The sequence below is a fragment of the Anopheles bellator genome, chromosome 1, assembly GCF_943735745.2.
Source record: "Anopheles bellator chromosome 1, idAnoBellAS_SP24_06.2, whole genome shotgun sequence".
NCBI lineage: Eukaryota > Metazoa > Arthropoda > Insecta > Diptera > Culicidae > Anopheles > Anopheles bellator.
This window is the reverse complement of record NC_071285.1, coordinates 47,350,552-47,374,625: the sequence shown is the minus strand read 5'-3', so window position 1 is coordinate 47,374,625 and position 24,074 is coordinate 47,350,552. Positions and strand designations below refer to the sequence as shown.

Sequence of the window (24,074 nt, the reverse complement as noted above, 5' to 3'; positions counted from 1 at the left end):
GATTTAAAAATTAGTTTGAATTCACCGATTAGATTTAGGATCCGGTGACTTTTAGATGGCATTCGGCGCACGGAGAATCAAAACAAACAAAACCATATGGTGCTGTCAAATTCCTATAGTCGACCGGTAATCTCAAGGATCCCCTTTGTTAATGTTTTAAGAAAAGTTCGCTCATTTGACCAAAACTCAATTTGGGATTGATTTATAACTCCCATCATGCTGTTTCGAGTGTTCCATCGTCGATTGCACCGCACGCTGCGGCAACTAGGAACCGACGCCAAAGTACCCCCCATCGCGACCGGCGACTCGGAGAGCGTGAAGAAGCTTTTGGAACATGCTGCATCCTTCGAAGATCTGGATAGACGCAGTGAAGAAAGTGACTGGGCCACGCTGCCATACGTTGCCGGAACGTACATCAGCCGCGATCAGTCGAAAAAAGCGGTCCGCCCAACGATTGATCCACGGGAAACAAATATCATCGTGTTCCCCGGGCAGGGATCGCAGTACGTGGGCATGGGCTCTAAGCTGCTCAAGTTTCCCGGGGCGCGTGATATTTTCGCCCTCGCCAACGAGGTACTCGGTTACGATCTGCTGAAGATCTGCATCGAGGGTCCCAAGAGCAAGCTGGATCAAACAAAGTACTGCCAGCCGGCCGTTATGGTCACGTCACTGGCGGCCCTCGAACAGCTACGGGAAGAACGACCGAATGCGATCGATAACTGTTTCGCCACGGCCGGCTTCAGTTTAGGGGAACTAACGGCACTGATCTTCGCGGGCGCCATTCCTTTCGACAAGGGCGTACGGTTGGTGCAAATCCGGGCAGAAGCAATGCAGTTGGCGGCCCAGCAAGCGAAAGGGGCCATGGCAACGGCTCTGTTCGGCGCGGACGGACGCATCGGAGAGGCTTGCAACGAGGCGAAAAATTGGTGCATAGACAGGGGCATCGAAAACCCGGACTGTCGGGTAGCAAACTATCTGTATCCTGGCTGTAAGGTGCTGGCCGGTAACGAGGAAGCCCTACGCTTTCTGGAGGCCAACCTGAAACGATTCAACATTCGACGTCTCAAGCGGCTACCGGTCAGTGGAGCGTTCCATACCGAACTAATGGAACCGGCGGTCGAACCGTTTGCGGCAGCGTTACGCAAAATCCGCGTGCAAGATCCCAGCATCAGCGTGCACTCGAATGTGGACGGCAAGTGCTACAGAAATGCCGGTCACATTGTAAGTCAGTTGCCTAAGCAAATCGTACGGCCGGTCAAGTGGGAGCAGACGCTACACATACTGTACGAGCGCAAGACCGGGGTACACTTTCCGCGCACATTCGAGTGTGGCCCCGGGAAAGGGTTGAAAGCCATCTTGAAGCAAGTCAACGCCAAAGCGTGGGACTCGACGCTTAATGTAGAGGCATAGGCGGAAAGCATTTACGCTAGAGTTAGGTACGCTAGAGTTAGGTAGTACGAGGAAATAAATTGTTACACAATTGACCCAATAGGTTGCATTCAGTTTCTTTCAAAATGAACATTCACCAATTTGTAACTCTTACTCTACTTTAGTAGCATTACAAGCTTAGAAAAGATCGTCACAATCTTGTTCCTGTTCCATTTCCAGTCTAATACGAAGGTGTGTCCCTGTACGGGATTGCTGTCCCCTTTGGGGGACACATAAGCAAAAGGCGTAGGCACGAAGAGTACGCAAAGGGAGCTCACAGCGGCCGGGACATTTACGCCGGCAGCAGATCGAAATCGTCATTCACGTTCACCATCGGCACGTCGTCGTCGTCGATGATCGGCTTCGCCTTGAACTCGCAGAGCGAGTGTTCCTTCATCTTCCACTCCCAGTCCATCTTTTGTACCGCGTGTAAGCTCTCCGCCTCGTTGTGGTGCCGCAGCAGCATCGATTCCTTAATCTTCTCCCACTTGTCGTCCACGTCCTGTAACCAGCTCAAAAAGAGGCGCCCGTTGTACCGGCTGCGAGCGTTACGATCCTTCTCTTCCTGCTCGGGCGTAATGATGTTGTACACTTCCTCGTCCTTGAGGATGGTGCACACCGAGAAGGGTAACGATTGATTGGCCAGGGCTCGCGCTGCCCGGCCGTGGACACGCAAAATCTCCTGCTCGACCGCAAGCACCAGCTTTTCCTTCTCCACGATGTGCTGCATCTTGAGCTTGTGACGTTCTTTTTCCTGCGCGTGGAAAAGATCCTTCAGCGAAACGGGCAACGTCGCCGGAACCTGGATGTTCGGTTCCGATGGAGTTTTGCCGGCCAGCGCGTACGTGCAGCGATTCATCAGATAGTCCTTGAAGCCTTGCGGTGGTTTCGGTTGCACCGGGAAGAGGCCCTTCTGACGGCGTTCGATCTGCTTGCGTATGTTAAGGTACATCTGGTAGCAGTTGGTGATGGGTTGATCGTGCGGATGGACGTCGGTTGTTTCATCGCGAATATCTTTCTTCTCGTCCGGCGCGATTCCGGTGGCTCCGGGTGCGACGGATGCGGAAGCGGCCGTCGTAGCGGCCGAAGCGGACGACCCGGGCGTGGCAATGGGTGCTGTCGTTCCGGTGGTCGTCGAGCCACCCGCTACGGTCACCGTGGACGATGACGCTTGATCTTTGCTCGTTTTAATCTTACGCTTACGTGGGTGAACCGATGTTTCGGAGGTCGATGAGGAGGAAGAAGAAGACGAGGACGACGAGTTGGTGGCCACCGAAGGTACCGTCGAGCCACTTTGCGGCTGAGAAGATCCTGATGTTCCACCACCGTTCGTGCCGCCACTGGATGGCGGTTGCCCATTCGCTGCCGATGTGCTGGACATGGAACCGGAAGCTACGCTTCCGTTTGGCCCGCTTCCGGCGTTAACCGGTGAAGAGGTGCCACCAATACTGCTGCCGTTTCCTGCACTTCCGCCGCTTCCACCGGTCGCTCCACTGGCATCGGATTCACCTGCACCACCGGTGATGGCGTTATTCGTTGAGCTATTCTCCACCCGTCCTGATGTCGTTCCGGTCGAAGTGTTTACACCGGAAGGACTTTTCGGATTCGAACCGGTCGCCGTTCCAGCCCCACTAGCACCGCTACATTCCGACTCACTACCTCCCGTAGTGCCGACGGTGGCATTGCCTCCACTGCCGTTACTTGGACTAGTGGCATTTCCAGTGCCTCCTGCGACTGTGGAACTTCCGCCAGCTGACGATCCTGTTGTTGGGCCATTCCCTCCGGCGCCTGTACCAACACCGCTGGCGGCCGATTCACAACCGCTATTGGAAAGCGGAGAAGGCGACCCGCTGCTCTGCTGCATCTGTGGGGACGAATTGTTGGACCGATCCGCCCCGGTATGGCCATCCTTCGATGAACTGGTACCGCCGCTACCGCCACCACCCCCATTGCCACCACGATGCGAGCTCCGCAGGACTCGCTGTTGTGTCCGTTCGTCCTTCGATTGGTTAGGATTCTTCTCGTCCGAACTCTTCGAGTCCGACGGGCTGGCGCTGCGTGAGGAAGTGCTCTCCTTATCACCGGTCGAGTCATTGCTACGGAAAAGAATGCGTAAATTGAATCCGAAAGCGGCAGGAATCCGCGAGAAACGCCGGACCATCGGACTAACCTGTTCGACGATGCCACCACGTACGGTAACGCGGCATGATTCCTGGCCGATGCGCTCTTCCCATTGCGTGTGCTGCCACCCGCGTCGGCATCACCACCGGTGCTCTGCTGCGGTATAACGATCTTCAACGGTGGCACCTTTGGGCCACCGCCGCCGCCGGCAGCGCCACCACCACCACCACCGAACCCAGAATCGACCGCCTTGCCCGTGCTCAATTCCTCCAAGTTTCCGGCCGCGGAGGAATTGGCGGCTTCGCCGTCACTGTCGTTACTGCTACTCGTGCCGGACGAACCCTTGCCACTGCCGGAGGAGGAACCGGCCGAGCCGCCCGAAGAGGACGCTGCATTGCCTCCGACCGTACCAGCGACCGATGATCCGCCAGTGCCACCACCGGCAGACGCACTGCCCGTGGTGGAAGGCTTCGGACTGGCGCACGGACTCTTCCGATCGAGCCCGCTGTTCTTGGCCGAGAGACCCAGATTTTTCGACGGAACACCTGCCGATTTGGTACCCTTATCTTGCCGTGGTGTCGTTCCGCGGCTTCCGGCACCGCTGCCCGATTTTCCCGATGGCGTATCCTTACCGAGGGGATCTCCATCTTTGCGCTTTTTGCGCTTCGTTTCATCCTCGTTCGCCGGCTCTTCACTGCTTTCGGTCAGTTCGGAGTATGGGCGCTTGGGGACACCGGAGGATGAGGAACCGGTGCCAGCACTGGTGGTGGAAGCACCGGTAGCCGTCGTCGCACCACTGCTGCTAGTTGAACCGATAGCCGGAACGGCTGAGCTATCGGTGCCATCGGAAGCGCCAGTTCCGGTACCACCGGAAGTCAGTGTCCCCGCTGTACCATTCTGCTCCGGGTGTGGCTGGATCACTGGCTTTTCGTCATGATCGTGCTGTGACGGCTGCAGCTGCGAATGCTGTGACTGAGGCTCATCGTGTGGCTGCTGTTGGCCTGCACCTTGTTGCGGCGCTGGTGCCTGCTGCTGCGATGATGGGTGATCCGGTTGCTGCGCTTGGGGTGGCGGCTGCTGCGAATCATCGCCTGTCGATTTGTCCTCTATCGATTTTTCGAGTCCCTTTTTACTGCTGCTGCTGGTGCTGCTACTACCAGTACCCAGGCCAGTGCTGGCCGTTCCTCCGCCGGCATTGTTGTTGCTGCCGCCGCTCGGTGCACCATTATTGCTCGTTTCCTTCTCATCGCTCGACGACGAACTCGAGTCCCGCGGTGTGGACTTGAACTCGTAAATGTCATCCTCATCTTTATCCTTAGTGCCGGTCGTAACCGTTCCGGAACCACCCATCACGCCACCACTGCTGGCCGTGTTGGTGGGAACGTCGTCGGCGTCACTGTCCTGATTGTTACCCGAGGTGCCACTCTGGCCCGTACCACCCGAGGTAGCTGCACCACCGCCACCGCTTGCGCTTCCCGCCAGTGACTTCTTGCCAGGGCCAACACCGGAAACGGCGCCCGTATCGGGAGATGATTTTTTCAGATGCTGTCCGTGACGGTTGCTAGCATTATCTGTGGAATGACCAAAATTGGCAAAACATTAATGCGGGATTCTGAGTTCGGTTATCCAATACGCGATCGGCGATTAACGACGCAGCAGCAGCAGCAGCGACGTCTTGCTAAAATAACGCCAATCGCAATCGCGATGGTAATGAGGGCAAGCAAACAACGGAGCCGAATCGCGGACTACACGCGCGGTGCCGGCGGAATTCGAGTGAAACGATTCCAAAGACAATATTTGTTTAATTTTAGCTTTAGCACTCACTCGCCGCCACCGGCAGCACCGCCGCCGCCCCGCCGTGTCGGTTCCTTCGAGGAAATGTACACAATAAATTCGCCGATGGAAATCGCCGCGACCACGAGCGCGCGGCGAGAGAACGGGCTGGGGAGCGAAGAAAAGCGCAACGCACCACCGCTGACACGCTGGCACTTCATTGGAGCACCGATCGTGAAACCATCAGGATGGGTTGGACGGGGCGCCATTGCGTCCACCCCGTGTCCCCCAACCCGGAGCACGCATAAAACGCGCTGGTTTACGGGCGACCCTCTCTCGGTGCTCTCTCGCTGCTCGGTCCGTTGTTTCTCGGAGACATTTATCTGCGATTTATAACACGGAATGACCGGGGTGGTCATAATGTGCGACAATATAGTTATGGAATTAAAGATGGGATATTATTATCCCGTTTGGAGCCCCCTCCCGCAAGGCCCCACTGCTTCAGGACATCCGAAGACCGCCGGAGCAGACGCTGTGTGTGGGCTCTGTTTCGACGAATTCCGGGTGTTTATATGTTTACGAGCTCACCAACCCGCCGCACACGGTGTGTCTGTGTGTGGCGAGGACATTGCTTAAAGGACACACTTTTTGCCGATGCCGTTCAAGGCAGTGCACAGGACACCGGACGGTCGGCGTGCACATGGCCGTGCGTAGTTGGTATTGCAGTTTTTTTGTTTCCAACCGACCACCGGTGCCGCTTGTGTAATGTGCAACCAGAAAAGTGCGACCCGAGGTATCGACGTTCGGAAGGGTTTCCAGATGGTGGCAAAGCGAGCGCGGCCCAAGATGCAGCAACGCACACGAGGTGGACGAGAGTGGCACAACTTTTACGACTTTTCCAGACAGCCGAGAAGCCGTGAAGGGAGCGAGCGACCGAACCGAAAATGGTGGCAAAAAGGAACGCTTCCATCTGTCCGCATTCGATACGCTTTGCGGGTTGGCGGTTGGTGTTTAGTGCTTCTAGGAAAGTGTATTAGAGGATCCAACCTATGTATGGCGTGCGGAGACCTCAAGTGCTGTTGTTTGTTGCTCTTTTGGCTGCAACAACCAAACACTGGTGCATCGGCGTGGAGGTCTTCGAAAGTGCTTCAAGATTTGCACCAACATTTAAAAAAAGTAGTTAATATTTTGTTTCGCTGTAAAATAACCGACGAACGTTCGGCCTGCCTTCACTGATGCCTCGCTCCGCATATGCCGGACACGATTGCGAGACAGACCGACCACCGACGGAAAAACGGAACCCCAAAGCCGAGTTATTCATTAGGAGCAGGCAAAAGTTATTTCATTTCGCCAACCGCCAACCCGAACCCGAACGACCGAATCCATCACCGTCTCGGGGAGACCGCCACCGGGGGCCCACACATTATGCACACATATCGTCTCGCCGGCCATAAAATGTCCCATAAAAAGCATTCCTTTAGGTCCTTCCGGCTCACGAGGCTTGGCATATGGGCCGGGTGAAGTAGTGATGGCAAACAAAAGAAAACACTAAACCGGGGTCCTTGGCTTGGGTAAGCGGGCCGATCCGGCGGCTACTCGAGTCAATTTGGTTCGTCGGCGGTGGGGAATAATCGTTTCCTTTTGCCTTGAAGCACGCCCCGGGAGTGACTTTTACAACATCCTCTGCGCAACGAATCCGAAAGGACCGGCCGGGGCCGCATTCGCAGATGCATTTTCGTTCCCGGGCACTCGGCGGCCGCGCCGGTTGCAGTCTGTTCCCGTGCCGCACCGAATCGTGGCCAGTGGAACAGCAAGATTTTACGACATCCCGCAGCCAGAGGTGTGATCCGAGACTGATCCCCGAGTGCGGTTCGGCCGGTTCGCGATTCGATCGGCAATGGATTAGTTAAATGTCCGCGGTAAGGCGTACGGTATTTTATAGCACGATTTCGCACAAATTAGTTAAGCATCGTGCACGGACAGCGTTCAAAGGGCGCACCGAGGGGGCAGGCCGTGTTCCAGGATGGTTCCCAACTATCGACGGATGATGCAGCCGCAGCCACCACGACAGGGACTAGCCGATAGCGCTCGCGAGTACTGGGGCTTTACGACATCCGCCACCCAAACGCAATGCAGTCGCAGTCGACGAATGGATTCTCGGAACTTTTCGATGATAAAAAAATTTCGATATCGCAACTAGTGCCGCACAAGTATTTCTGAGAATAGCGTATCGATAAGCGGAACTCGTAGGGCGCAGTCGTTTGTTTGTTTGATTTTTGCTCTGCCACGCAAAGCAACAATGAAAAGCGTGTCGTAAACAATGTGAACTTTAAGTTTCTTTTAACGATAAAACAACTAAAAACACACACCAACGGACGGGCTCTCAATCCTTCTCGAAGGACACAGAAACGGGCTTTCGGTGTGGGTTCGTGACAATCATCATCGAGCTGGGCAATATTTGTCGATGCAAACTCAGGAAGAAAATTGAACTTACGGCGGACCGCCAGATTTGCCGCCACGCGGGCACCGAGACGGACGAGGAGTTCGGGCCCCACACGACCCGTACCCGTCGCACCGTCGTGTCAACCCAAGTTCTCTGCGGTGCTGGTGTTCGCGTTGTGTCTTTATAGTTTTGCCCTTGGCGAACCGACGGGGTGGGCTGAGAATAAACAAATGGCCATCCATAATCGTCGCGAGGCTGACGACCGCCCGCCCGAACGAACGATGATGTGCAGGGGGACACATCATAATGTGTCCACACCCCACCGCACACGCGCCTCCCAAAGAGAGGAGGGTTGATAAGTTTGCGGGTCCCGTGCGCGCCAACAAGCGGCGAATCTTTAATTAATTTTGCTTTCGAATGTGACGTCTTCTAGTCGAGAGTTTATAATTCGCAAGCGAAACCACTTGGTAAGGGGGGCAAAGTGTCACCGAAAGGAACGCCGCCGCGGGCGATAGAAATTTATTATCCCAAAACGTGCGCACAGCGCGCTACCACGTGAGGGCGAGGTAGGCCCCACGTGGCCAGACCAGGCGCAGCTAACGGCAAAAACAACCATACACAAACTTTACCAATAAAACGGCGGCCATATTAAACAACTTTTAAGCTTCCAGCGCGAAGCCGCGGTGTTTCTATACGGAGCGGTCTTTACACTGCAACCGCAGGATTGCTCTTGACACATTCTTCCTCCTGGTGGGCTGCTGCTCATACATACACACAGGCCGGGGCGCGGAAGTCTGTCAATGCTTGTAGTGAGCCCCACCGGCAGAGCATGGGGCATTCAACATGCTGCTGCTGCCTGGTCGCTCGGTCGCTCTGAAAAAAGGCACGTTTCTCGGTGGCCGATTCGTAATAAATCACTTCATTATTATGACAGCCTCATATTCGCTCGGTCGGTCGGCCGCCCTGTTCCCGTGTGCGGCAAACTCCCAAGCCACGGAACCGGACCCCAGCTTCTTCGCGAGCCCGCCGAGTTCATCTGCACTTCCTTCATGCGACACAATTTTCGCTCGAACTCTTCGGCGTCTCGTGCCCGTTCAATTGGCCACTCTCGGGCCGACCTTCACAACCGACACGACGGCCGAAACGATTTATGCCGAGGTAGATAAAAAACTTCGAAAGCATTTTTATCTTGCGACTCGAGAGTTCCGGGCAAACTTTCTCGGGGTCGAATATGGTGGAACTCTTGCTTCCCTGGGGTGGTGGTGGCTGCTCGGTGGCCAGTGAATCAAACTCACTAGCATCTCTCACGGTCCACAAATGTGACAAATTTATGACAGAGTAAGAGAGGGAGAGACTGACAACCGGAAGAAGCTGGGAACGAGATTCTGACCGAGCGCGTTTGCAATCGCGTGTAGCGGTCTCCTTGAGGCGCAACCGGGCGATCTGCGCTAATGTGACGACAGAACGACCACCAACGAGATCCGCGTAATTGCCGAGGGTGTGCACCGTTTTATCGGGAACTACACATCATACGTCCCAGAGTCTGTGCCAGAGCAGCAACTCGTAGCGTAGCAGAAAAAAAAACACCTACGGGCTCACATTCCATCATCAATTCCGGCGGATTGACGACGGAATGGCAATGCCGGAACGGATGTGTCAACATGTCGGCGGGGCCTTCGCTTCGCCCATCGAAAGCGCGCCGCAACTGCTAATAAAACAAATACGAGACTCGCGAGACTCGGTTCGATGCGGACCCATCCGGGACGGGAAGAACCACACCGCACACGCCACCGCCGCCGCAGCCAGCCGGACGACGCAGCATCGAGTTACCGAGGTCCCGAAATAAACAAAATTTGAAACAGGACCACACGATACGAAAGCGATGCACGGCGAAAGGGGACAGAGGGGGGACTTAAATTTCGGTGCGCAAAAGTGCGCAAAGAGTTTCGGAAATGTTTCGTGTCGTGGGGTTTGTCAACTTCCAGACAACTGCTCTCCTGGTACCAGCGGCAAGTGCCGCGATGGGCGGATGATTGGCCCTTGGTGCTGGTGCTTAATACCGTTCTCGTGTTGCCCGCGTACCGCGAGAAATGCATTCGATTGTGCACTCGAGACGCCTTGTCGATCGCCTTTGTCACTGCACCTTACTCCGAGACAGAGGTGCAACAGAGAGCCCGGTGCAGAAAAAGAGAGCGAACGCGGCAGAGAGAGAGAGAGAGAGGGCCGATGTGCGCCTGTGTCTCTCGGGGCTGCTGCGCTGCTGCTCCACTTCATATGCTTCTTGTGGCGCGACAATAAAATGGAATTAAATGAAATCGAGACCAGAATAAATTGGCACAACCCAACCCCAACCCTGTTGGCTGGCCGGGTGTCGGGTAGGGTAGGTGGCCCTCCACTGCAGTTCCTTGTCTCTCTTCGCCGCGCTCTCGGGACTGCCTGACTCTCTTTCATCTTTCCCGATCATCTTGTTGGACATCCGAGGGTGACACATCGGCGGCCCGAGATCTCCAGCGGGCGAAATACGGGGTGGTCACACTCCTTTTGTTACGGTGTCCTGTCACCGGGAGTGTGTCACACCAGAAAATTCGGTCCCATTTGAGAATTTTCCAGTAGCAACCAAGTGGCCGAAGATTACAACGCACACAACAGCTAAACATTAACACGATAAAACACCATTTGTTTTGTGACATTGCTAATAAATCGGAGAAAAAACGAACCAGTGAACGAGAAGCTTGTGCCACTGAAAACGCCACGGAGCACTGTGGGGATACAACACGAAACCACGGGTCACTGCGATTCCAACACACCATCACATCAGCAGCAGCAGCAGCAAGCAAACGTGCTCGTCGCCGGACCCCATCGCGACAATCCGCGTTTATCGCGCTTTGCATATAGCAGGCCGGTGCATAAGTACTGAAGCTCGGCTATCGAGACTCCATTTTGTAACATGAGCCAACCTGCACGGAACACGCGATCCAGCAATGTGGGCTCCGAATGGCAATTGGGCATGAATTAATTTAATTATTCTAGATATACGATGCCTTTACATGGACACATTTCTATTAGGTTCCACATCTTACACGTTTAGAAGGAGCTTGAGGATTGATCCAGCGCAGAGCTTCACGACTTATCGGCCCATCTGCTACGACGACGAAGGCGCGCTTGGCATTGGCGCCGTTCCCGTTGACGTTTCGGCGCCTGTCCACGCACGCCTCTGCCGTCGTCACTCGCGTACGCTCTCGCTGCCCGGCGAGGAGGGGGATGACCAGTGGCCGGTGCCTCGATTAAACAAATATGCATCCCTCCCCCCGCCGGGGCATCTCCGTTGCCGGCCTGTCGACCGCCGACGGGAAGGTAAAGTCATTCCCCGCGTTCGGTTTTCGATTTTCCACCCGTTAAGCGAAGGGTAACGTAAAAAAAGGCAGAAGAAATAATTCACGGGAGACGCATTTTGCGCCGCCTCCGATTAGGAGACTACTTGCCTCCTACGTACGGCACAGCGCACCAACCCCGGGGGGAGCGCAATCCTTGCACTTCAGCAGCACACAGAGAAGGGAACCTGAAGGCCAGCGCAAAGGGTAACCTTCACACGAGAGTGCGGGGCCACCGTTGGCTCACACCGAAAGCGACATTTTACTGGACACACTCTGGGCGGTGGCCAAAGAAGCGAAAAAGAGGCCTACATAATCCTGCTGCCGCCGCCGCCGCGTGCTAATTTATTTCCCGCACGTGAGTAAACAGTGAAACCGACGGTTTTTGTTTCGTTTGTTTTGTTTTTTGCAAGTGGCCAGTTTATCGCACTTCGTGTAAAAATAAAACAAATGGTGCTCCAAATTCAAACAGCGATACGCATATTTTGCAGTTCCAGTACATCAAGTCGCGCTACTTGCACACACGTTAATGGCGCGACTAATTGTCTTAGCACCTGCGGGGAGGAGGGTCCTTAGTGAGTGTTTCAAAATCTATCGTCTAAAAATGAACAAAACGAGTTACTCGACGCAGAAAGTTTACTGGCCCATCCACGGGGCAAAAGGATTTTTAATTTTCTCGTTCCCCTTGCTGGGACCTCACATCAGTGAAGCCAGCACACGAATGGTCCGGGCACGGAAACGGGAACCCTTCGCGTGTCGAGTCAATTATCGGGGAACAAATTTCATCAACAACCAGCACGGCCGCTATCAAACCTCGCGCTCCAGAGGCCGAGCCTCGTGTGGGCCGGAACTACATTGCAACCCGATACCTCGCCCGCCGCCGTCGCTGTCGTGTGTTTACAGATGTTGCAATAATCCGTACTGATTAGACGATAAACCCGGGGCCCGCTCCAAGAGTCCACCAGCGCCAAGAGGCAGCTGGCCAATTGGCCGGCCGGTACCCACCACCTGGGGTCCCTCGACACCACGAACCGAACCGCGGCCAGTCCACACAACCACCTTCATTTACCTTTGCTTTGTGGTACCGCCGCAGCCATCGTCGTCGACGTCGTCACGTCTCGCGGCAGTGGAGGATGATGGGCCGGCTGCGATAAAATGGCAGTTGCTGCACCGGGTACACCACCACCAGCCGCCACCCTGCGTTGCATGCTGCTGTCCCACTAGAGTCAGGTCGACCGATTGGAACCGGATCGGATGCGGTCCGAGATAAGCTAGTGTTCGCACTCGCAGCAGAAGGTATCCCGACCGTCCGGTGTCACTGTGTACTCTGCCTTAACGCGGCTGGCATTGTGCCAAACCGGGTGGAGGTTACTGTTGCACGTGGCACCGATCCGATCACAGAACTTGGTGGCGGGCTCTGAGGGTCGCGTCCACTGGAACTGGCGAGATTGTGCCCAGGACACCTCACCTCTCGCTGGCTAGTTAGACAGGAACAACGATGGCTCTGGACGACTAAAGGAACTAGCGTTTGACACTTTCCAACACACACTTATTCTCGCGAGCAAGGACTTAAACTATCCAGAGCGGGCTGCAGTTGTGGTCAGCCGAAGGAAATAAAACCTGCAAACGTACTAAAGCTGACAACTTATTCTGATGTCCACCTCCCCGCCCGATCCCGCCGGTCTCTCCGGGTTCCTATTTATTATCCGCGTCCAATACACCACCACGACGTCCAGAGGGTTCTAAGCTGCTGCCCCACAGAGAGTGAGAGAGGTTCGCCAAGTATTTGCTCGGCTGACCTGTGCTCCATTCCCTCACGCGGCCCTCATGGGTGGTGTTGGTGCCTCGAACTTCGCACAGCGACCACAGTTTATTGTCCAGAGTCTAGGTTCTAGGATCGCGGGGGAAGCTAGGACTAGCGGGGCGAATGCCAGCCGTTGGTCACACAAACACCTTTACGCGGCGCGGCGCAGGATCGATCGACCCTGCGAAAGGTTGAAATCGATCGACCCCTTGTAGGGGAGTGGAGAGTAAGATTCTTCGAACCGCGCCGTTGGTGGGTGGTAGGTACGTGCATAAGTAAAAGGCCGCCACCCGACCACCCGCTCGGTGCGGCAGCAAAAGTCACAAACAATCTCACTTACTTCAACTCGATTCGATGGCAAGTAAACATAACCTCTCACTGCTCGCCCCTGGTGTGCACCTTACGGCCCGATCTCTCTCTCTCTCTCTCTCTCTCTCTCTCTCTCTCTCTCTTTCTCTCTCTCTGTTGTGGCCACCCGATTCCACTCCGCCACCGGGAGGACATAATTCCATCCAATCAGCTTTTTATCGTTTTCTATTTCTGTTCTGAAAAGCTCCAAGGCCCCGTGTCGCCATGACACGCGGCCCTCCTACGGACCCCCGGTGGATGCAAAAATCGACTCAATCTCATTTCCACGAGCCTGGACACGCTGAACCGAGGAGGGGGAGGTTCCGTTTTGGGTTGGCAACGGTCGGGAAAAGATGGATCCGCATCAAACGCGAAACCGCGAGCAGGCAGATTTCTCGATCGAATGGATAAGGAGAGCGGCGGCGCGTGCGAGTGGCCAAACAAAATAACAACCAACATCTCGCCGGAAGGTTCGCTTTCGCCGTAACACGTTGCTGCAGGCAACCGTGGGTGGGACGGTGGCCATTTCGTTGTGGAGATTTCACGCGAAAATCCCTCGCAAAAATGGGCCTGTTTTCGGTTCACTTGTTGGGCGGTTCAGGAGTTGGACAGATGCAACATTATGTCAATCGGATCAGAATCTCGATTCGGGATTAGTCAGTAAAGAGGTCACACCACACCAAGCGTCATTAACAAGCGAAGCTCAAGGTATAATACACTTGAAGCGTGGCTTGACGCTTACATCATCTCCATCGACAAACCCATCATTATACGGACGAGCGAGCGCACATCGCATCGCCAATCCTGCCGCCGGTCTATCAATCCACAGCAAGGTTATGCAAAAAAAACCCTCGCGCGTCCGTCATTATCTTCTGGCGAGCGTGCGCGCGTGTGGAGGAGTTACTGCCTGATGGCAGCAGCAGGTTGGAAGCCTCACAAACAACACCGAGTACAGTGCGCGCACTTCGCACTTCAGCATCGGACGAAAACGGTAGCGGCGGCCCGATTAGTAAAGGACACTCGACACTGCGGCCTCCGCACAAGTTAGCAGATATATCATTAGGCTCAATGCGCCACACCCGGGCATGAGTCGGACCCGGGTCACGATGGGCCGGTCGGTCGTCCATCCCCGAAACGTGATCGAACCACCCTCGCCGTTGTTGCTAATTGTTGCGATGCTGCCACAAAAAAGGTGCTACGTACGAGAAATGTAACGCCGCCATTCGTCGGGCAGACTTCAAGGACACGGTGTAATTAGCATCGCAACGGGTCAGCCGTAGAAAGCGCAGTAACGCAATTAATGTGATTCAATGTGGCTCAGAAAGTCTTCCAGTATCCAAGCAGTATCCAGACTTGTTTCTAAAAATGCACACCAGTCTCGGTTCGGACCAAAATCGAACGCGATACCCAAACGGACTGTAAACATTCGGCGTGCCGTGTCGGTGCAGGGAATGCAAACAAATAAACAAGCACCAACAAACAGACCCACTTCCTGTGCTCTCTCTCTGTCTGTGAGACAGTTTCCCGACGCTAAATTATCCTTTGCTTATGTGTCCGCCTCGGCCATATGCGCCGCTGCATGGTTGACCCGTGGGTCGGGGCGCTGGGAACGTATTCGCCAATCGCCGCCGGATGCATCCGGTCGACCGGATCTCGATCCGACTACACAACCGTATGGCGGAATTTCGAGAAGCTACAACCGTTTATTCGCCTCAAAGATGTTAGACACTTGATGACGATTTTGTAGGAAAACATCTCTAGATTTAGTATCGAAACGACACAGTTCGCAAGTAATTCCCCCGAAGCACCGAGCACGGCCAGCCGGGCAGAGAGACATATCTTAGAGGATAATTTGCTACGCCATAAAACCCAAATTAACAATCATTAGTCGCCGGGGAGCTCATCCGCAGCGCTGCTCGGTGCGGGATGTTGGCCAGGCAACGGAGGCACTCACAATCGGCATGTTAGAGTGCGTGTTTTGCGGTAACCACCGTTAGAAAGCCAGTTAAGCTCGGGCCATACGTCAAGCGACATTGTTCGATTAATCAGACGATAAACGGCCGCACACCGACCGGAAGCCCGATATCCGTCAGGAAGCTTCCGCACAGTGGCATCTGCCGAGTTCCGGCGCCGAGAGAACACGTTCGCTACTGTTCGGGTCATTAATTCAGGGAAGGGTAACGGCACCGGCCCGAACTGGAAAGGATCCATCACTTTCCGCGAACAACATAAGCGTGTGTTTGGAGGACTTTTGCTCGGTAGTTGGAATGTTAATGGATTAGATATTAACATGTTTAAAACGCTGGGCTCAGGCATTCGCCCCGATGCGCCCCGCGGATTGAAACAATAATCGATTGCGGAGGTCGTGGCACACATCCGCCATTTGTAGACCCCTTGCAATCAAGAGCGGGAGCAAGCAATCTCCGTTATACGCGCGTGCGGATGGATCATTAATGTATCTTGACACTATCTTTCAGCGCACACACCGAACGCGGGAACAACCCGTCGATTGTTCTACCCCGATTTGCGCTCTTCGCCGGAACGGAACTTCGGAGTTTGGCGGAACGAAAACCGAGCACTCTCGCACGCAAAGGACGCGCTCGCTCTCTCTCTCTCTCTCGCACTCTCTTTGGAGTTTTGTTGGTGGCGGAATCGTTTGTGTCTCCGCGTAGACTTTCATTCATCTCGCCGCTACCGCCACCGCCGCCGCCGCCGACGTAGGCGCCGCTCTCCGCTCCACGCCAGTCCTGCCCGGGCCCCGCACCATCATCGCCGTCCACGGGGTGGGTTTCTTTGTCTTTTCCCTCCTGCGGACTCGAAGTGCAGGGCCACGAAGAGGACAACACGGCACGGCACGGCGCGCCGAGAGACAGCAGCTGTGTACGCGCACGCACACTTCATTTCCGTACTCGCGGCAATCCGAAGTGCGGTGGTCACTTGGCGGTCGAGGCGCATCACCTGCGGGCGTGGGGGGAAGCACGGACATTCAAGAAGCACGACACGGTGTGCGAAACTCGCTCACTCGCGCACTCGCTCTCTCTCTCTCTCGCTCTCTTCGGCCAGCGCCTCTCTGTTGTCGTTGTTGCTGCCCCGTTTGGAGTTGTTGTTGTTGTTGGCGGATGAACGGCGGCGGTTGCATCGCTGCCGTGTGCCGCGCGCGCATAAAAGCGTTAATAATTCATTCGCTCACAACGACCACGACGAAGGACGGCGATGGCCAGCACTTCAAAGCAGGCTCGCCGTAGGAAACCATCACGAAAAAACGGTGTCAAGGAGTGCGATGATAACGCGGAGGAAATTCTTTCCCGGCCCGCGTATGCACTGTTTCTCTCTCGCTCACTCTCTATCCAATTGGCTGGCCGCAGTTTCAAGTTCTTCTATATCCCGTGTGCAATTGGAGCGCCTACGGTTTAAAGAAACAATCTGTCATTGATAGCGCACACTTACGTTGGAAGGAACCACTATTTTCACTCGTCCGCATTGGTGTGTTAGGTGAACCGTCCCCTTCGATGGAGTCCCCCGAGAGAGAGAGTGTAAATGGATTCGGGTCGAAAGCTAAACAAACAATGAACACTCGAGTGGTGCCGCGGCGGATCTAGCGAAATATTCGCGGCCGCCTGTGTTGGTGGCGTGTTATGTTTATCACACCTTCACACACAGAGAGAGAGAGAGACAAGCGCACAGACAGACAGACAGCGCGAGCCTCTGAAATGCCATCTCCGGTCGCTTCAGCTGTTGCCGCAACACACCAGCCGCGAGCAAGTAGTAGTAGTAGTATTTTCACTACAATAGTGAGTGAGAGAGAGAGAAACACTAGAGTAGCGAGCGAGCGAATACTAAGTGACGCGTGAATCCTGCAATGAGCGGTGAGCGAAGTCTGCTACCAACAACAACAACAGCGGTTGTAACTCTATCGGTTGTTCAATGGCCGGTAGAGGTTTCGCGAAATGGGAGCGTGTGAACGCAAATGAAAGTTTCCAAAGTCGCCAGCAAAATCGGTGACGCGCGTGATCGTGATGTCGAACTTAGGAGGCTGCGAATCAAGGGCATTTTAAAGTCCGTTCCAGTCCAGCGCGAGATCCGGCATCATCGAAGCAACACGCGCCAGAGCCTCATGAGAATCTGTCTCAATCTTTCAGTCGGCGAATTTGAACCATTGTGATCATCGTTCACCTTCTTCAATCGATGGGCCGGTCATTAATCGAACGGGAAAGCGGAGAAGAAATGGCGAATGGAGAAACAATAGGCAAGAGAGTGAGCGGTCAAGCCGATGAGCAGGAGACTTTAAACCCTTGGAATCTTTCTTGTTGTTTTTGGGTGAACGAACCACTGCTGTCACTGTTCGGTGTTGTAGCCGACCACAACCGTTAACAACACGCGCAAGGGGGTCCTTGATGATAAATGTTGTTAATAATGTTTGGAAAACCGGGAAAAGAAAGAGAGCACGAGAACCGGGGGCAAAGAACACCGACCAAAGTGAAATAGCAAAGTGGTGCTAAAAAACAAAACAACGCACACAACACACACCTGTTCAAAGCGAGACTTTACAAACAGAAACACGAGAACGGCAATTCTGCTGCCCGCTCGGGCATCGCAAGATGCGATGAGATGTGGGAAACGGAGCGGCGGACACTGGCACGGCAACAGCATAAACATCCCATCGGATCTGTGGGTGGCACTGTGATTGATCGGTCCTAACGTGCCTCAAAGGAGCATCCTTTCCATCCACATCCACCTCGGCAAACACTGACTGTGGATCTAGTGTGCCGGTGCTGCTCACTCTGCTCGCAGTCTTGTGTCTCTTTTCTTCACGTTTCACCGATTCTGTCGCTGCTGTTGCTGCTGGCTGTCCGGAAGTGAAACGGATATGACAGCAGAACACACCGCTTGGCGGTACCGGTGCGCGTAATACGATCGGGGCGAACGAACAGAAAAGGGGAGAGAACTGGGCCGACGGAGACGCGCACAGCGAACACACACGCAAACCGTGGCTATATTATTACCCGAGAGGGCGGCCGTCGCCAACGCAGGGACGTTCGAACCGATCGGCTGTTGACTGTCGAGTGATGAGATGAGATGAGCGCAGTTTAAAAGGCCATTCCCAGTGAACGAATAAACGGAAGAACGGCGGACAATAAACAGAGGAAACCGTTCCTCTCTGCGCCTCGACGGAGAGCGAGCGAAAGAGATCGAGCTAGCGGGTAGCTCTTTCGCTCGCTCTCCCTCTCTGTCTGCCTTGCTTCCGTTCTCCTGCTCACTCTCGGTCTCTGAAACTGACCGAAACTCACCGGGGAGAAAATACGCTCACCGCGAGCGAGAGGGTTGTACTTTTACTTTCGGCGTTGTTACTCTCCGTTCACCCCGCTCACATTCCATTCATCAACACAACCGTTCTCACCACAGCGAGTGAACGTGCGACAGAATGCGCGGAGAGAGAGAGAGAGAGAGAGAGAGAGTGTAGTTTCTGCTGGTCAGTGAGAGCGCCGCTTAGAAGATCAATTGCTGGGCATTTTGTTAAATCATTTGATTAGCACTTTTAGACCAACAATTTTACCACCCCTCGGGAGCGAGGAAAAAAGGGTATGATGAAGTTGAGCTGATGTGTGAAGAGAGGCCGGCCGCTTCGCTTCGTGTGTTTCTGCTGGCTGGCTGGCTGGGTTGGTGGTTGTTACTCGATCCGCTTTTTTCGACACCCGTGAAACGATCAAAAACGAGCTCGCAGCGGGTATGCGATAAGTCACTAGGAGCGTTGAGGGGTGCCCAGCAGCATCCCGTTACATTCAGACACACACGAATGAGGCCACGCAAACGACACCCTTCTCTTCCGGTTTGGGGGTAACACACATCACGCTGCTGCTGATAGTAATGCCTGAGATCGCATCCGAAACATTAGAGGCCACACTGGGCCGGCGGCGGTGAGGGGCCCTTCGGAATGCGAAACAGGGACGAATCGTCTTTCGAGGCCCCACGTTATGGGATTTCGAAATCAAATTTAGCTTCCATTAATGGCTGGGTGCCACACACAGAAAGAGGAGGACCGGAAATGATGGGCCCCGATTGGGGTGGACCACCGGAAATGACCAGCAGGCATGATAAATGGACTACCCAGCCAGTGTTTTAGAGAGAGTAGTGATACAAGGGAACATGCTGTATCAGTGTTCCTTCTCTCTAGCTCGATGGGGCATTGGAAAAAGGTGTTACACCACTAATCGACCGGATGGAACTTATAGGGTGATAAAAACAGGGTACAGTAAATTAGAGCTACCAGCCGTGCACGTAATCAAATGCATCTTCACGGTCCACAATTGGCGGCCGCATGCAAATAACATTTGCATCATCATCATCACTTTTTTTGCTGTCTCGCCCCACCGAGGACGACGACAACGGAGACGGCGAAGATGTTGAAAATGCATCCCAAGACGCACGGAACGAGGCGCCGCCGGCACAGGCATGCGGTGGGACAGTGGAATTATTCATACACACTACATGCATCTCCGAGTGCATCATCTAAGTAGGTACAGATGAATAACGTCGGCGTAAAAGCGAATGAACTCTGCCTGGTTGCCGGTGCCACCGTCGTTCATCCGAGCCGCAGCAGCGAACGGTTGCTGAATCCATCGGTTGCCATCCTGAGATCGAGGTGATCAACCTTCCCGGTGGCTATGGCAACGACAGAGCGGCACTATGCCGATGGGGGGATGGCGCTGTTGGCGGTGGCGTATTTCTATCGCCAGCGCGTAGCGCGAAAGACGAGTCTTGGCCGCGACTTGCGCCGAGAGTGTAATGGAATATGCAATGAGAGATCGCGCGCGCGCGTAAGGGCGCAAAAGCGCGTGAGCCAAAGGGAGCCCGCTAGACCAGGCGGGACAGAGTATGTAAAAGAGGCCGGCAGCGAGCGGGAGCGAGACGCCGGTTGTACTTATGATAGGGGTGAAACTGACCCTGAAGCGCGTCGGTGAAGCGTTTCGTTGGCAAAAGACGGGGGCGAGAGCACGAATTTCAGCCATTAAATCGGCCCGAGACGATCTCAACGTGGAACTGTAGCACCGTGGTTCGCTGCAAGTGTATCAAAATATGGCCGATTAGTGGCAACCCAATCGTGAGAGCTTGACACACGACGCCCGATTTTCTGCGCGCCACTAATTGGGCCGAAAAAGTGTGCACACCGTTAAGGCCGCTCCGACCGGGAAAAAGCATAGAGAAGTGCGATAAGAAAGTAAGGCTTTTCGATCAAGGCGAACGGAGAGCATGGTGAGAAGCATGCAAAGCAACAGCAACACAATCAAATCACAAGCGTAGAAATAGAAACGGAACCGGCAAAACAAAAGAGGCAAATGTCTTTGGCAGCAGCGCCGTTTATCGGTCGACACACCGCGAAGCATTAATCTTCTCCGATAACCTTTTACATTGAGTCGTTTAAATGACTCATCCGAGTGGATTCCCGGGGGGAAGGTCGGGCTCAGCAACCACCCTGCGGCAACCATCACCGGCTTTAGTAGTGGACCTTTGGAAGCGCACCCTAGCAACACCCTGTGCCATGGCTGCTGCGGTTACCATGGCAGCGGAGATTGACGACTAGCACACAGAACAGCGTGCAACCAAACACACACGCGCACATACACATGGGCAGGTCGGTCGGGTGTGCGTGCGTGCACCATTTCAATTAGATTTAATTATCACCCCGCGGCGCTGTGGTCCCTGTGGAGGGCGCGGTCTTCAAATGGGGTGGTACCCCGGATAATCTGCCCCGTGCGGACCCCAAGTGGAAGACACACACCATGTACGCGCGTCATCATGCGTCATGTTTGTTCGACGCGGCTTACTAGGGTACCCAGAGAGGACTGTCGGCACAGCTTCTTGCCGGATAAGAAGACACGCGACAGACGAACAAGGCAATCGAGTCACGTAACGTAACACGTACTGCCACCAGCATGAGGCCCTCTTCTCCGGACGCATCTAAGGGCAACCTGGTCAGAGAGTGATAAAACCAGGAACAGCCACTGGGAGGCTATCCGAGGGTAGCTTAATTACCTTCTACTGGCCACCTCGAGAAAGACTGGTAGAGTGAATAGAGAGCCCGGTTCATTTGGTGGCCTTCCACCGGCGCGATTGGTTGCGGCAGTTACTACACACTCACTTCCACCACCACCGCAGGTTGCTAACTAGTGCGACTCATCCATCTAAAGTAGCAGCGCCTTGACGCCAATCGCCGTAGCGCCAGTGCCCGCAAAAGTGTGCACAGCGCGTGATTCGAACGCGAATTAAAGTCTCCGCTGTTCGTCGTCGATGATGGATGATGATGATGATGCCGTAATGGCCAGACAGGTGGGCCGCAAATGATGTGAGCAAACCACATCACAGTAATGAACATTATTCGCATCACGTTCGGGAAGCCGATGTGTAACGTTATACCGGGTCTGTTCGGCTTAGGATCAAGTTTGTGGTGCTTTCATTTTGACGCTTGAACATTTCAGATTATCTTTACAATTTTAAATCAACAGAAGATTGTGACTCTGTAAATCAATGATGGAACTTAAAAAAACATTATATGTGAATACAATATTTAATAGTTACCACCACACCGAACCAATTTGTTCAATAAGGAACATGCCATAAAAGATTGTTTCAGCTTTCACATCAACAAATGGTCTGACAAACAACAAGTTTGTAGTTTCGATTGGTTCACGAACCTTAGAGTAGTAACTTAATGGGACTTATACTATCTAGGGTAGAAGATACTTAAAAGTAAAAACTAATGGACACTTGTGAAACTCAAGATAAGCATCCATAAGCATTTAAAATCAGCTCTTCACACCATGGCTCGTTGTCATAATCATCAACTGGTCACGCGTTTGGATTGCAAACACCCAACACGATGGCCAGAGTGTTTTGTGAGTATTCGTAAGTGTGACTTACAAAACTAAACAAAAACAAAATGGACCCGAAACGCCAGTTGAGACTTTCAATTATCTTGCAAAAAGATCATTCTGTCATTGTGAACATCATTTAAAGGAAACCCAACATCATAAGTATGGAGCATTTGTCCGTCCGAATGCAGAATAACCAAACCAGCATATTCGAATGCTTTTGATATTTGAGCGAAAACAACATAACAAATTGGCCAACTAACTCAACCCTTATAGACAGTATGATAGTGAAAATGTTAACAGATTGTTCATTGAATGATTTAAACCTACATACCTACCTACCATTGAATGATCTAAACCTACAAAAATTAAAGAAACATTCACAAAAAACGGGGTTCATTGACTTACCTCTGGCTTGCAGTAAGTAGTTATAGACCGCCGCTGCAGCAACGTCGCAAGGCGTTTTTCCTTTTTGATTCTTAAAGGATGGATCCGCTCCCCGTTCGACCAGCATTTTCACCAACTTCAACTGCCCCGTAATAGCCGCATCGTGTAGCGGCGTATCGTTCTCCAAGCCAGTAGCATTGATGTTGGCCCCAGCCTTTACCAATGCCAGCGCCACATTATAGTGGCCGTGGTTACAGGCTTCGTGCAATGGCGTCCAGCCTAAAATTGACAAAGTTAACAAACGGCATGTTGAATATTGCACATGATAGCTTTATCAGTCTTCCTTGGTATGGTACGTGAAACTCACCTGCAAAGTCCGTTACGTTGGGGTTCGCTCCTTGTTCCAGCAGCTTTTTCACCGCATCTTGATCACCCTTCTTGGACGATATATGCAGCGCCGTTTCGCCGCGCTCGTTGATTCGGTCTCGGGTTGAACGAGAATGTGCCGAGCCCGCATTATTTCCTCCCCCGGGACTCATTTCTAAAAATAAGGCAAACATATCAAATCCGTATCTTAAACAATTTTATCTGGATTCGCAAAAGGATTTGCGATTCCAGCCAGACACACTTACCCGTATCGTTTGGACCAGCATTTGAGGTCATCTGCATCAGCAAAGCCATTTGTTGACGTTCGGACATTGGGGTCGTGACAGCTGGACGACCAGATCCGCCCGATCCGGCGCCAGCCATTCCTCGTGGTCTCGATGATGAAGGCATTCCGCTTACATCCTAACGATACGAGAAACACATCCCGTTACTGATCTATGGTAGCGTGCCTTTAGCATTGTACATATTTCGGGGAAAGATTGTCGAGCGCCGGAAGCTGTTTATTGACAGTGGCCATCGGACAATCGGAGGAAAACAAAACATCCCGGGTTTCGTTTTGTGGTACAGCCAGCGACCACAGGACAACCTTGTGGCAGAAACCAGTGAACTTTGCTCGCTCCGTGCGGTACACTGACGCCGTGGAGCCAGTTTCACTCACAGGAAAAACACTGCTGGAATGTTCACCAACCACAATCGGCCACTGCGGCCCGCTGAAATGGGTAGAATCTGGATTAAATTACGAAACAAAACTCACTTTCTTTTGGAAGTTGCTCATTTCAAAGTGACAAATGCTTTTCTGGCATCGACGAGATACACAAACCCATGACAGTTTTGCGTTGTGGTATAAGCTGGTCGAAATGCACGAGGCGTCGGTTGCTATTGGCTGCGTACTTTCGTTTCGACCGCAAGTGAGACCGCTTTGAAATAATTTTAATAAATTCGTGAAATTATGACTTTGTTAAGCTACTATAATCGATTGTATAAGCAAAAGCTCGATTTTTGGGTCACGTCAAAATAGTGTGTATGGCTAAAACTTTTTTTTAATTGGTTGAAACAGATGATCGCATCAGCTGAATTTGGCTCAAATGGCTCATCTAACTATCCGAGATTAACCGAAATGATCTTAGGTTTTGTATGGTAGCCAG

The 24,074-nt window shown here is 53.3% G+C and overlaps 2 protein-coding genes across 3 annotated transcripts; one reads left to right on the top strand and one right to left on the bottom strand.

The window, feature by feature from the left end:
• Positions 1-174: 174 nt before the first annotated feature.
• LOC131208703 (probable malonyl-CoA-acyl carrier protein transacylase, mitochondrial) lies at positions 175-1,480 on the top strand. The gene has a single exon (XM_058201532.1). The coding sequence runs from the start codon at positions 217-219 to the stop codon at positions 1,408-1,410; it is 1,194 nt and encodes a 397-aa protein (XP_058057515.1). The 5' UTR covers positions 175-216; the 3' UTR covers positions 1,411-1,480.
• A 21-nt stretch (positions 1,481-1,501) lies between these two features.
• On the bottom strand, positions 1,502-23,704 carry LOC131208641 (ankyrin repeat domain-containing protein 11). Of its 2 annotated transcripts, XM_058201452.1 has the most exons (6): positions 23,684-23,704; positions 23,175-23,331; positions 22,910-23,083; positions 22,564-22,821; positions 3,599-5,120; positions 1,502-3,524 (listed from the first exon to the last, which is right to left on the bottom strand). In XM_058201452.1, exons 1-6 carry the CDS (start codon positions 23,702-23,704, stop codon positions 1,721-1,723), a joined length of 3,936 nt encoding a protein of 1,311 aa, XP_058057435.1. In that variant the 3' UTR covers positions 1,502-1,720. The 2 variants fall into 2 exon arrangements, with proteins under 2 accessions (XP_058057435.1, XP_058057443.1); XM_058201460.1 differs by lacking the exons at positions 22,564-22,821; positions 22,910-23,083; positions 23,175-23,331; positions 23,684-23,704 and adding an exon at positions 18,292-18,337.
• Between the last annotated feature and the right edge of the window lie 370 nt (positions 23,705-24,074).

Coding starts and splice junctions, on each gene's coding strand:
- LOC131208703 (XM_058201532.1), top strand. CDS start 217: ATGCTGTTTCGAGTGTTCCATCGTCGATTGCACCGCACGCTGCGGCAA.
- LOC131208641 (XM_058201452.1), bottom strand. CDS start 23,704: ATGAGCAACTTCCAAAAGAAA. Junction 5,121..22,563: donor CTACTTACTGCAAGCCAGAG/GTAAGTCAATGA, acceptor GTCATTCCACAG/ATAATGCTAGCAACCGTCAC. Junction 3,525..3,598: donor GTGGTGGCATCGTCGAACAG/GTTAGTCCGATG, acceptor TCTTTTCCGTAG/CAATGACTCGACCGGTGATA.